The sequence below is a fragment of the Geotrypetes seraphini genome, chromosome 7 (genome assembly GCF_902459505.1).
Source record: "Geotrypetes seraphini chromosome 7, aGeoSer1.1, whole genome shotgun sequence".
Lineage (NCBI taxonomy): Eukaryota > Metazoa > Chordata > Amphibia > Gymnophiona > Dermophiidae > Geotrypetes > Geotrypetes seraphini.
In genome coordinates, this window is record NC_047090.1 from 55,780,295 (window position 1) to 55,793,095 (window position 12,801).

The following is a 12,801-nucleotide window of genomic DNA, read 5'->3' on the forward strand; positions in this document are numbered from 1 at the left end:
CTTTAAGGCTGGTATAAATGTCCATGCCTAAAATGTAGGCATTATTTATCCATAATAGCATCAGCTATCTTGTTAATACATTTTGTTATATTTTCATCATTTAGTTCAGACCATCTATGGAATGCCCAAAATTTAAGCCATCTTTGAAATTGAATCAAAATGACTTCAAACCGAATAAAATCTGACTGGCTTATGCAACATATGTGATGCCACTTAGAAATCTCATGAACTAACATGAACCATCAGATCTAGAAGGTCTGAGGTAATTTGCGATTTGTGTATGAGAGGCCACTGAAAAGTTCCCAGCACAGCCAAGAAGAGAATGATGTGGAGCCATGAAACTTACAAGTTATTCCCCACGTCACTTGACACTTTTTATTTTAATGATATGAAATGAAACTTGTAAGTTTCATGGCTCCACATCATTCTCTTCTTAGTTGGGCTGAGAAGGTTTCAGTAGTCCCTTGTCCTACTGCCATGACTGTCTCTGTGTTTATGGGAATAACATAAAGAATTTCAAAATAATGATATTGAAGAAATACCACTGATGGATGTGTGAATAGTACAGTTTCTTTTGAACTGTGCCTTTAGGGGCACTATTGTCACTAATCCTTAATGAAAGCAGAGACATTTAATATAGAGGATATTGTGATCAAAAGAAATTGTGTAATTGTATTCTCATCATCAAATTAGACCTATCTTAATTGCAGATGAAGGTTTGTGAATATAACCATATTATACTGGGTACTTGAGATTTCAATTTAACTCATCTCTACAATGTTATATGATTATATTCACAAGTTTTATGAAAAAATTGAAAAGGGAGTCACAAGATAAAAGAAGATAAAGAAATAAAGAGCAAAGCAGTTTTGAAAACCTGAAATCTTATTTCCAGTGCTGAAATCCCTTAGAAAGTGTGCACGCCATAAAATATTGGGAAATGGGGCGGGGGATAAAGTGTCTTGTTAACTAATTCTTATGAACTGACCTCTATATTTTAAAGATTATTTTTCTTCACTTAATAAAATGTTGGACCATTTACTATGGTTGAGTGCCTGCTTTGAAAATTATTCGCTCCCTCCTTTACAAAGCCACGCTAACATTTTTAGCGCTGGCCACAGCGGCAAAAACTCTGAAGCTCATAGAATTTCCTTGAAAAGAGGAGACTGAGAAGGGACATGATCGAAACATTCAAGATACTGAAGGGAATAGACTTAGTAGATAAAGACAGGTTGTTCACCCTCTCCAAGGTAGAGAGAACCAGAGGGCACTCTCTAAAGTTAAAAAGGGATAGATTCCGTACAAACATAAGGAAGTTCTTCTTCACCCACAGAGTAGTAGAAAACTGGAACGCTCTTCCGGAGGCTGTTATAGGGGAAAACACCCTCCAGGGATTCAAGACAAAATTAGACAAGTTCCCGCTAAACCAGAACGTACACAGGTAAGGCTAGACTCAGAGCACTGGCCTTTGACCTAAGGGCCAACGCGTGAGCAGACTGCTGGGCACGATGGACCACTGGTCTGACCCAACAGCAGCAATTCTTATGTTCATATGAGTGTTGGAGTTCTTACCGCAGCAACCAGCACTAAAAACGCTAGTGCAGCTATATAAAGGACAGCTTTATTGTAGTAACATTACTTTGTGTGTGGACAAACCTGTTAAATGTGTGATTTGGAGAGAGTTCATTTTATAGAAAATCTGGGGATTCTGTCACAACTTTTAGGTTAATCACTTTACAAAAGTTGGGAGATGGGGTACCGTTTGGATAATAAAACTAAAAGCTCCTTTTACTAAGCTGCAGTGAAAATAGGCCTTAGAGCACCCTTTTGCAGGTCTTTCCCATGCACTGACCATTTTTACCGCAGCTGTAAAAACACCCATTTTCTATTTTTTCAATTAATAGCCATGCAATAATGTTGCCATTAACATATGACTATTTTTAAACATTTCCACAGGAGCACTTACCAACACCTATTTTGTAGGTATTAAGGACCTGATTCTATAAAGTCCGCCTAAAGTTAGGCACTGATATCAGCACTCAAAACCTAGGTACCCATTATAGAATCACACTTAGGCGGTGCTCAGCATCCTAACATTTAGATGGCCCTAATTTATACCAGGATTTTCTATGCCTAAAGTTAGGTGCCGATGTCAGCATGGCACCTGATTCACAAAGAGACTTGACCTAACTTGAAAGCATGTCCATGAACCGCCCCCTAACCACACCCACATTTAGGGTAGACGCTTTGAGCTAGTTTTTTGAGTTAGCCACATAAGAATATAAGAACATAAGAATTACCGCTGCTGGGTCAGACCAGTGGTCCATCGTGCCCAGCAGTCCGCTCACGCGGTGGCCCTTAGGTCAAAGACTAGTGCCCTAACTGAGACTAGCCTTACTTGCGTATGTTCTGTTCCAGTAGGAACTTATCCAACCTTGTCTTGAATCCCTGAAGGGTGCTTCCGGAAGAGCGTTCCAGATTTCTGCCAATTAAAGCTGATTGTGAGGTGCTGAGTGCCAATATTAATACTGATTAGGCTTATTGCTCAATTAACTTTAGACAGACTTTATAGAATCAGGGCCTAAGGGCCCCTGTATCAGCTGTGCACTAAATGGTTAGCTCACTCTCCACCCATGATATGCCACCTCAAAATATACAAAAATTTATTATGCCTGTGCAGATTCAAAAACTACCACATAAAATTGCAGTGCATCTCACAGTGGTTCATTTGTTGCTGCATTAGACACTTGTTAGCACCTAATGCAGCTTAGTAAAAGAAGACATGAACATCTCCTTAAGAGTGGCATAGAGTGATACGGGTAAGGGTAAATTAGATGCACATCTCCCTTGAGAAGCATACAGTGATATGGGGACTAAAACTATGCCAGGGTACACCTGGCGGGGCCTCCGCGTGTGCGGATCACCGGACTTGATGGACCCAGGGTCTGATCCGGAGATGGCAATTCTTATGTTCTTAAGACCCTTAAGTCACATAGGGCTCCTTTTACAAAGCTGCGCTAGGGCCTTAACGTGCGGAATAGCTCACGCCAAATTGCCGCACACGCTAGCCACTACCGCCTCCTTTTGAGAAGGCGGTAGATTTCCGGCTAGCGCACGCTATAGTGCGCGCTAATCCGGTGCGTGCGTTAAAACCGCTAGCGCGGCTTTGTAAAAGGAGCCCATAGATTTTGGGGATTTGTAAATGCTGCAATATTTATATGGACTTCGTATTTTTCCTTTGATCCCATTTCTTCTTACCCTAGAGGTGACTGAAATAGCTCTGAGTCATATCTAATATCTCTTCTTGTCCATGTCTGAGTTCCTTTCTTTCTCATAATCCATATGCTCCCTTCCCCAATATCTCCAAATCAGAGCTCATAGCAGAGGAGTTTTGCCATAAAGTCACTGGGATTAGGAGAACCCTTGCTGCACACTGTGTATGTGTCTTTAACCACACAGCCACCTATCAATGTCACAGAATAACAGTCTGAAAATACAGCAAGGCAGCTGTGTATTCCTCTGCATTTCATCCAGCAGCTGCGTTTTTAATATTATTATGCTTCTATTGCCTCTAGGTTAACTTATAATTATGTCACACAGTAAGGGAAACCACTAGCATCTCAGCATCTGGTGTGTGGTTTCAAACTTTTGTTTCAAGATTCAAACTATTTATAGAAGTAAAACTTTTCAGGATAGTAATTTCCTATAGGGTTTTGAGAAAATATGGCTACGTTTATATTGGAAACGAGGTTTAATTTATTATAAATGCAGTCCTGTGGAACTAAAGCCAGCGTCCTGTTTCATATGCAGATGATTAGCTACCCGTGGACATGTTTTGCATGCAAAAAAGCGCCCGGACACAAATCCGGCTACTTGCTTTGCTCGCCAGCATCCAACTCTGAGAACTCCAAACTGCATTCTAATATCGATTAGCTTTCAAATTCAGTGGTGAAAGCTTTTTCTTAGGCATTCCTGGGCTTCAGATGAAGTGTTTCCTGACAACTGACCTATTTTAAAAGGCAACTAATTTTTCTGCCATTTCATAAAATGATATTTTACAAACCTAAAGAGCTGTGCCTAAATTTGTCGGTCTGGCACTCCTGTATGCAGGGGAGAGGAGAGACACGGTCATATACTTTTTGATAGCATCATAAAGTGGCATCACACACCTAGCCTATCACCATCATATGTTTGCAATTTTGCACAACATTCACAGATTAGCTGGACTGAGGCTTCCCACATCTCAGGATGCCTTTAAAGAAAAGCTTGGTCGCAGCCTCTTTGCTGTTCTATTCAAAATATTGCAAATGTTTAGTCAAAGAAATGGGCTAGGAAACTATGCATTAAATATTGTAACTACATGGAAATAAACGCCAATAAGTTAAAAGTATGAGTTCTGCTTTACAGCACTTGGGTTTAAGTAAATCGATTACTGTGCTCCATCTAATTCCCACAATGCGTGCAATATGTAAGCACACAGACTTTATCCGTTCTATAGGCGTGATATTCATGCATCTCTTCCCTGTGGGAAAAGAAATCCACTAACCTCGTTAACTCTAGCAGTTCTTTGGGAGAGAGCAGGGTCTTGCGATTAACAGATCAGATTGAATTTAGTAGCTGGCCCCTGGGTTCAAGCCCGAGAGAACTGGCAAGGAGCAGCCTGGGCTTTGCTTCTGGCCCCGATTTCGAGCTGCTGCGCACCGCATTGTCCTACTGCGTTTCCCATGCACTTGGCTTTTCATCGCAAACCCCAAAACGGCGATTTCAGGTTTTGTAAAGCTACTCTCAGCATGCCGGTGTTAAATCTTACACTTTTCTGGATGTTTGGGGTTGGGAGGTGATAAGCTCCCAGCTGGTGGGAACTGTAGCATAACAAAAAAATGATTAAGGAATAAACTCTAAAACAATTACTGGATTTGGATCTTGTAGCCAAAATCTTTCAATAGCCTGCCTGGAAGCAGCTCAAGACACCTGAAGTGAAATATAACGATGGCTATCATTTCTAGGAACATGTGCCTTTTCCCAATAAAGACGATCACAAATGTTTCATAGAAATTTCCTAACCTCATAAAATAAGATATAAGCTTAGTGATAATGTTGAGGGCTTTTAATAGGAAGAAATTATACACTGGGGGGGGGGGGGGGAACACGTGTTTAAAAAAACATACACACATCACATTCAAAACAAATGCCCTAGTAAAGTCACCAGCTAGCAACAGGTAGAGAGACGTGTGTCCTTACTAAACCAGCCATGACCTCTTTTTCTTTTTATGTTGTAGAAAAATTGGAAGATTTGTATGGATCTCGCCCGTTTTTCTTCCCTGGCCCGGGAAGTTATCATTCTGAAGTCTGCATATTCGGCTACCTGTACACGTTCGGGTGAATAGTCGTTTCTACCTGTAAATCATTTCCCTAGCGCGTTAACCACAAGCGGAAACTGAACCCCACGCGTTAACGTCAGCCTTTGCGTTCTGCATTTAAGAGAACACAAGCATCTATTGGGCTCCTTTAAAGACAAGATCCTGCAGCTATCCAAACCGGATCCGCCTATTCTTTATAGTGTTGTTGCAACAGTAGTGCTCTTAGTTCTTAAAAAAAAATTATGTATTTTTACACATTTTTACCGGTAGTAGTATTAACATTATAACTAAGTAGCTCATGAGATCTTTCAAAACAGTATAAAAATGTTGATCACTTACAGGTAGCTTCCACTGGTAAGAATAAGGAAGATCTGAGGGTAGTACACTGACAGCAGGACGCTGCGAGATGAAAAAAGGATCATGGCTGAAGCCTGTTCCTGCTCTTGGAGTGTTCTTTCTTGTTCATTCCTTTACCGCCTCACACTCACACACAACTCGCTCCCTCTTCCTTGGTGCCAGCTCTTTGCCCTTGGCTTGAGTCAGATTTGGAATCCACTCTTTTGGTTTGGTGGCTTAGCTTTTCTCCTTGCTTTTATTGCTGGTTAGTATTCCCTTGGTGTTAATGCTGCTGCTCCCAGCTTCCAATGCAGAGGTTCTGTTTCTGCTGCTAGGGGATTTTTTTTTTTTTTTTTTTCTGCTGCTGTTGGCTCTAGGATTCTGCCTGTCAGGTCTCAGTGGTTGGAAGTTGTTAGAGAGTGGAACGAGAATGGTTTAAGGGATTTGGATACCAGAGAATGCTTCTCTTTTCTTTCTAACTCTACTGAAACTGCCTGCTGCCATTGGGCAGTCAGATACTGCAGTCCGCCTACTTGGTTTTTCCAAAAGAAAGGAGAAGGATGACAATAGAATGACATTGATCTAGCTAAAGTACTGCTTTCAATCTGTGTTCATTGACTGGGACCCAATATCGTCTTTTGAAATCCTCCACGGCGTAATAATAATTATGGCCCTCTACTTTTCTTATGCAACTTTGCAATTAAGTTTAAATAAACTTCCAGATTAATGCATTCTAAATGGCACTGATTGATGTTAGAGACTTGGGAACTATATTAATTATTGTAGATAATCTATTCTACTATTTATGCTTAAAGGCTAGGCAGCACCGTACATTCAACATGTAATAGACGATCCCTTATCAGAAGAGCTTACAAACTAGTTAGGACAGATGAGGAGTTTCTTGCAGAGCGAATAAGATGGAAATAGGTATTTTATGGTGAGTTGGAGTTAGGAGTTGAAAGCAACCTCGAAAAAGTGGGCTTTTAGCTTGGATTTGAATACTACTAGAAATAGAGCTTCATGTATCGACGCAAGCAGCCTGTCCAGGCATACCCTGCAGCAACATAGAAGAGATGGAGTCTGGAGTTGGCAGTAGAGGATAAGGGAGGAGAGTTATTGAGGGACTGCAGAGAGAATTCACTTGTAAGTCAATAAAAGGAGTCTGAACTGTATTCAGAAATGGATGGGGAGCCAATGAAGTGACTTGATGAGAGAGGTAATATGAGTATGGTGTTCTGGTGGACTATAAGGCCTGCAACAGAATTTTGAACAGATTGAAGGGAGAGAGATGGTTGACTGGAAGACCTGAGAGAAGCAAGTTGCAGTATTCTAGGACAGAGGCGATGAGAGTCTGGAAAAGGGTTTTAGTAGTATGCTCGGAAAGGGGAGGTTGGATTTTGGTAATATTATAGAGGAAGAAACCCATAGATCCTAGGGAGTTTTAGCATCAGTTGGATAGCTCAAAATATCAAAGGAGAATGACACCTACAATGGAATTATGACCCCACAAAATGATCCCGCTTTGGGTTTCTGCCAGCAAAAACAGCTTCTATAACAAACTGCTGGATTTGCAATGGGTTTAAAACCTCTATTAATATATGTGATATAGGAAGCTGTTTATAAAGAGAAACCACTGCTAACAGTTAGATCCATATAGGCTCGCTTTTCCCTAATCCAAATGCTCTAACTCATATAACATCACCATGCAGATGCTTATTGGTGGAAACATAGCCACAGCTCTGTTAATTAATAATTCAACAACCAACCAACATATATCAAAGTATCGCCCCCGACCCAGCCATGTCAGCAAGGATCTGAGGGGTGGCATGTCCCCCACATGCCCCATTCACCAGGGTCACCAACCCCAGGGCACGGCTTCCTCGCTGGCCCGCAGCTCATCCCCCCCAATGAGCCCAGCAGCCAGTAGCGGCTACAGCCCTCCAGTTATTTTCCTGCTCTTTGGTGGGAAAGCTCTGTCCACCAATCCCCAGCCCATTCCCTGATTACACCCGCCCACCACTAGACATGTGCACTTGCTTCCCGTCCCCACGTTAGCCTCGCCCTCGAGATGGGCTCTCGGACTCCTGATTTTCCTGACGAGTAGAAAGTAACATTTTGAACACCAATAAATGTTATTCCTTCCCTACATTTTTCCTGAGAGAATTTTTTAAGGGATAACTTTCATAGATCTAAGTTTCTTTACTTTGGAGCCTTGATATTGTCTGCAAAATGTGTCAATCATCTTTATCCATATACCAGAGTGGGTTGGATGTTTGATTAAAAAAAGCAAGTGAAACAATGTAGTCTCCATCCAGAGCTATACCCTTAGTCCAGCGAATTTCCAGTTTTTTTCACATCATAGGAAAAATAGCTTACCAAAAAAAAAACCCTGAAAATTTGCTGGACTGGTGTATAGCCCTCAATGCAGACTAATGTTGTTTAACTTGCTTTTTTGCCAAACTTTTCAAACCACCCTTGTACATTAAGGTTCTCTATTTTTGTCAACCTGACAAAATTCCCGTTTTATGCTATGCTCTCGTACAACAAAGTAGGATGGATTTCTTTATTTTTTAATCATTCCATCTGCCTGTTAGTTGTTGCATAGTTTTGCATAAGTGAGCAGTATGGATTTTGTTTATATTTCCCTCCCTCAATACACACCTGTGGGGAAGGGGGTCATTGAGGCAAGATTTGAAATGACAGGTTGACTGCAGCAGATATGTACTTCAGCTGAAAAGACAGATAGATCAGAAGAAAATATATATGTTCTCTTGAAGCCGATTCAATACTTTTTTTTTTTTTTAAATTGTTGATAGCTTTTGAATGAAGACTTTCCTGCTGGAAATTATAGCCAAATATACTCATAGTTTGAGCCTCCTAAATTTGGAAAAAGTAACACAAAAAAAGAGGAAGCAATTCCTTCTATTACGACCCCAAGTCTTGCAACTGGGAGCAACATTTGTGTTAAGATGTCCTTGTAAGTGCATGGTTAACTTCCAAGGAGATATATATATATATATATTTTTTTTTTTTTTTTTTTTTAATCTTCACAACTGTCTGGATTTTTAGTAAGTAAAAGGCAGTTTTTGGTTACTACACCAGTTAATATTCAGGAATAAGCTCCAAAATTGCTTTAGGACCCCTCATTTTTCTGAGTTTGGTAATTTAATTAGATTAATCCGTATATTTTAAGGTTCTCCTCCTCCATTGTTTGAGGACTAATTATGGCCTAGCCATATTATGACTTTAATTTTGAATTGTATTTGAAAATTCCTAAAATTTGTTGTGTGACTACACTGTTTATTTCAGTATATGATGTAATTTTTGGATCATGTTAAATTTGAAATTCTATAAATAAATTAAAAAAATTTGGAAATAAGTACTCAAGTAATTAAGGTCCCCTTTTATGAAGCCGCGCTAGGGGTTTTTTCTGTCAACCACTGCAGTAAAAGCTCTGACGCTCTATGAGTGTCGGAGTTTTTACCACAGCCGCAGGTGATTTAAAAACCCGAATGTGGCTTGATATACGGGGGCCTAAATGTCCTTATTATTTTTATCCCCTTTTACAAAGCCCTGGTAGCAGCTGCCAAGTAGTAAACACTCTGATGCCCATTAAATCCCCTATAGGCATCGGAGCAATTAGCACAGCAGCAGCTTTGTAAAAGGAGTCCATAATTATTTACTATACTTACCCTGGTCAGTTATAAATATCAAATCAACCCTATTATAATTGCTTCCTTTTCCTGTATACTAGGGTGGTTTGAAAAGTTTGGTGAATAAGCAACTTAAACACTGAGGGCTGTACGTTTGGTCCAGCAAGTTTCCAGTTTTTCATAAACTATTTTTCCTATGATACAAAACATAAACCAAAAACTGGAAACTCACTGGACTTAGTTCATAGCCCTTGATGAAGACTGCGTTGTTTAACTTGCTTTCTTTTTTTTAACCAAACTTTTCAAACCACCCTGGTATATGACCCACCAGATAGCTGTTAAAACTAATCAAGTTTTTATTCCAAGCGTTCATTCCCATCTTAAATTTGATAACTTGATTTTATAGGAATATGAGTGAAAATCTGGTTTATTTTTATAATAAAGGGTATAATTCTGTTACTGCCTAAATATGGGAGGAGAAATGTATTTAAAGTTTTGGAAACCAACCTTTTCATTGTCTTCATTTCAGCCAATATAACCTTATGATCTTATAAACACATATAATATATAAAACCATATCAAGCAGACACACCAGACAATAGAGGTTTGCCTATTTAAGAAGAAATTGGAGTACCAACTTGTATTCAGATAATTAGATCACAATGTATAAAATAAATGCCAAATAGACTTTCATATATCTGGTCATGTCTATATCTTACAATTTTTACTAGAGCAACTTGCATTGATCCTTACATTAGATAGAATGATAGTTATACATAGAAGGCATATTACCTTCCTTTAACAAATTAAGGCATATGTCCAAATTGTGAGAATTCTTGCCAGTTGTGAAAAAGTTAACACTCACTAATATTCTACTACTCGGCATACTGTGTTTATGAGGGGTAGCTGAAAAATTCTCGGCCCAACCAAGAAGAGAACGATGTGGATCCATGAAACGTACAAGTTATTCCACACTTTTCTTGACACTCTGTTTTATTTCATATCATTGAACCGAAAAGTGTCAAGAAAAATGTGGAATAACTTGTACGTTTCATGGCTCCACATTGTTCTCTTCTTGGCTGGGCTGAGAATTTTTCAGCTGCTCCCTCCTTCTCAGCCCAACCAAGAAGAGAATGACATATAGTTCAATCAATGATCTAAAGCAATGTCAAAACAGAGAATTTTCTTTCTGCAAATTGGCGTTTAAGGAAATAACACTCTTTTCAGCTATAGTAGCAAAATAATACTCAGAATTTAGGAAGTTGGTTGGATGGGCTGACAACTTTTCAGCACCCCCTTGTAACCTGAAGTAAGAGAGATGTGCATGTGTGATGCCCCTCACGGAGAAACCAATGGAGATTTAGGTGCGTTAGGACATTAGCGTGCAGAGTAGCTCGCTAACGCCTCCATAGAGCTTGTGTTAGTATTTTCGTCTATTGTGCAGTTTTGCACGCGCTAATCTTCAGTGCGCACTAAAAATGCTAGCGCACCTTAGTAAAAGGAGCCCTTATTTTGCAAATAGGAGGATAGGGGAATCAAAACCATCAGCTGTAAATTTCAGTCTCTCAGAGGAAAACCAAGTAGGATTATTCAATATTCTGTGATGCCTCTGTTTAAAGAGTTTTAAAATTCATATTTACTCAGGGCCTTAATATCCAACCTACCAAGCGTCTTACAAACTAATTATTAAAGGGGGTTGAGTGCACTTAATCTAGACAAGAATACTTGGGGGAAACAGTTGGAATTTAAAATGTGAAAGAATAGAGGGGTGGGGAAAACCTAACGGATAAGTTCTGCCTACAGGCTACTCACACAATACCCATTGTGTCAAGAAGGGTGAGAGGAGGAGTCAGGCATAAGCGTCTAAAAAAAAAAAAAAAGAAATGTTCAGCTTTAAACTTTTTAGAAGCATATTCTATAACTGAAAATATAAAATATAGTTGTGGCCATTCCATGGGAGAAAAAAAAAATCCACAATTCTCTAGATATGTAATAAATGTGAATAATAAATTTGGAGCAACCTTTGCATAAAAAATGCTTCCCTTTATAAGGTATCAAACAAGAAAACTGGATCCCCTAGGGCAGGGGTGTCCAATGTCGGTCCTCAAGGGCCTCAGTCCAGTCGGGTTTTCAGGATTTCCCCAATGAATATACATGAGGTCTATTTGCATGCACTGCTTTCATTGTATGCTAATAGATCTCATGCATATTCATTGGGGAAATCCTGAAAACCCGACTGGATTGCGGCCCTCGAGGACCGACATTGGACACCCCTGCCCTAGGGATTACAACACTCATTTACAACACTCATATTTTGGGAAACCCTAGAGAAATATTTTCATAACGATTCCTAATTGCATTTGGAAAATGACCAGATTTGGTTGTAATGCACTGGAGTTCTCTTATAATTTTTTTTGTACCATGTGATTTCCTATCAATCTCTTTATAGGAAAATATATTCAAATCCATATAGCCTTTTCATTCATTTGTTGATATTATCTCCAAAATGTTAAGGACGCACCTAAATGTAAATTCCTCATGGACACGGACATGCAATAAGGTATCCAGAGCTCGCCAGGAAATAGATTCATCTAATAGTAACCTTTAAGCACCTATTTTGGTCGAATCCTACACAGTTTATATTATATGATTTTGTAATACTCAAATAAGAACCCACCCTCCCCCCAAAAAAACCTTTGAACTGGAGAGACAATCTCCATAAGAGAGCAGACACGATAGGCTTCTGTACTGAGATGATAGATCACGACATATTTCCCCCCTCCCCCATTCTTTTTAGTTGAGATATTCTCAGATGTGAGCAGAAACAAAGGAATCAGCACTGCTTGAAGATGATTTGTGGGTGGTTATGGAGTCATTTCGGCTAATTAGAGAGAAACCGGCTCATTTCTGCACTAGATTAGAATTGTAATCTTTATTTAGTCTACATTTTCATTTGCCATAAGACTGATTTTTTTTTAATCTCAAACATTTCACTCTTTCTAAAAAATAAAAAAAAAGTACATGGTGGCGTTTTGTTTTGGATGCTAAGATTTTATTTTGGAAAACAGTATGAAAAGATCACAATGAAGTGGCAATTATAGACGAGAAACCCGTGCAGTAGTATTGTCAGCTTTCTTTCCTTTCTCTTTCTTTCATAGAAATGTGGAGCCATTCTTTGACCTAAATGCCTTTATTTTGCCAACCCCACCTCAATGACCACATTTTGCAGAAGCTTAAAAGAGTCTTCTTACTTTTATGCATTTTACCTTTATAGTGACTTGATCAATATTACATTTTACCTTTTTATTTATTTATAATCATTGAAATAATATACAAGTAAAACAACTTGTGCAGGCAAATCGAAAGAAAATATATATCACAGGATATCAACATAATAAGAATCCAATATTTCTCCTTAGACCTCAAAAATATTTGGAAGGGGAGAAAGCTTA

At 39.2% G+C, this 12,801-nt stretch overlaps 1 protein-coding gene across 3 annotated transcripts in view; it reads right to left on the minus strand.

Annotated features, from left to right (window-relative positions):
- WNT7B (Wnt family member 7B) overlaps positions 1 to 12,801 on the minus strand; it is a 363,311-nt gene that overhangs the window by 342,514 nt on the left and 7,996 nt on the right. The window contains exon 2 of one of the 3 annotated variants that reach the window (XM_033950996.1): positions 11,162 to 11,212. The exons of 1 other annotated variant lie outside the window; for it this stretch is intronic. In XM_033950996.1, the coding sequence (XP_033806887.1) occupies positions 11,162 to 11,212 (51 nt within the window). Of the gene's footprint in view, positions 1 to 5,699; positions 7,589 to 11,161; positions 11,213 to 12,801 lie in introns of those variants that run through there. One more of the 3 variants, XM_033950997.1, reaches the window with a different exon arrangement.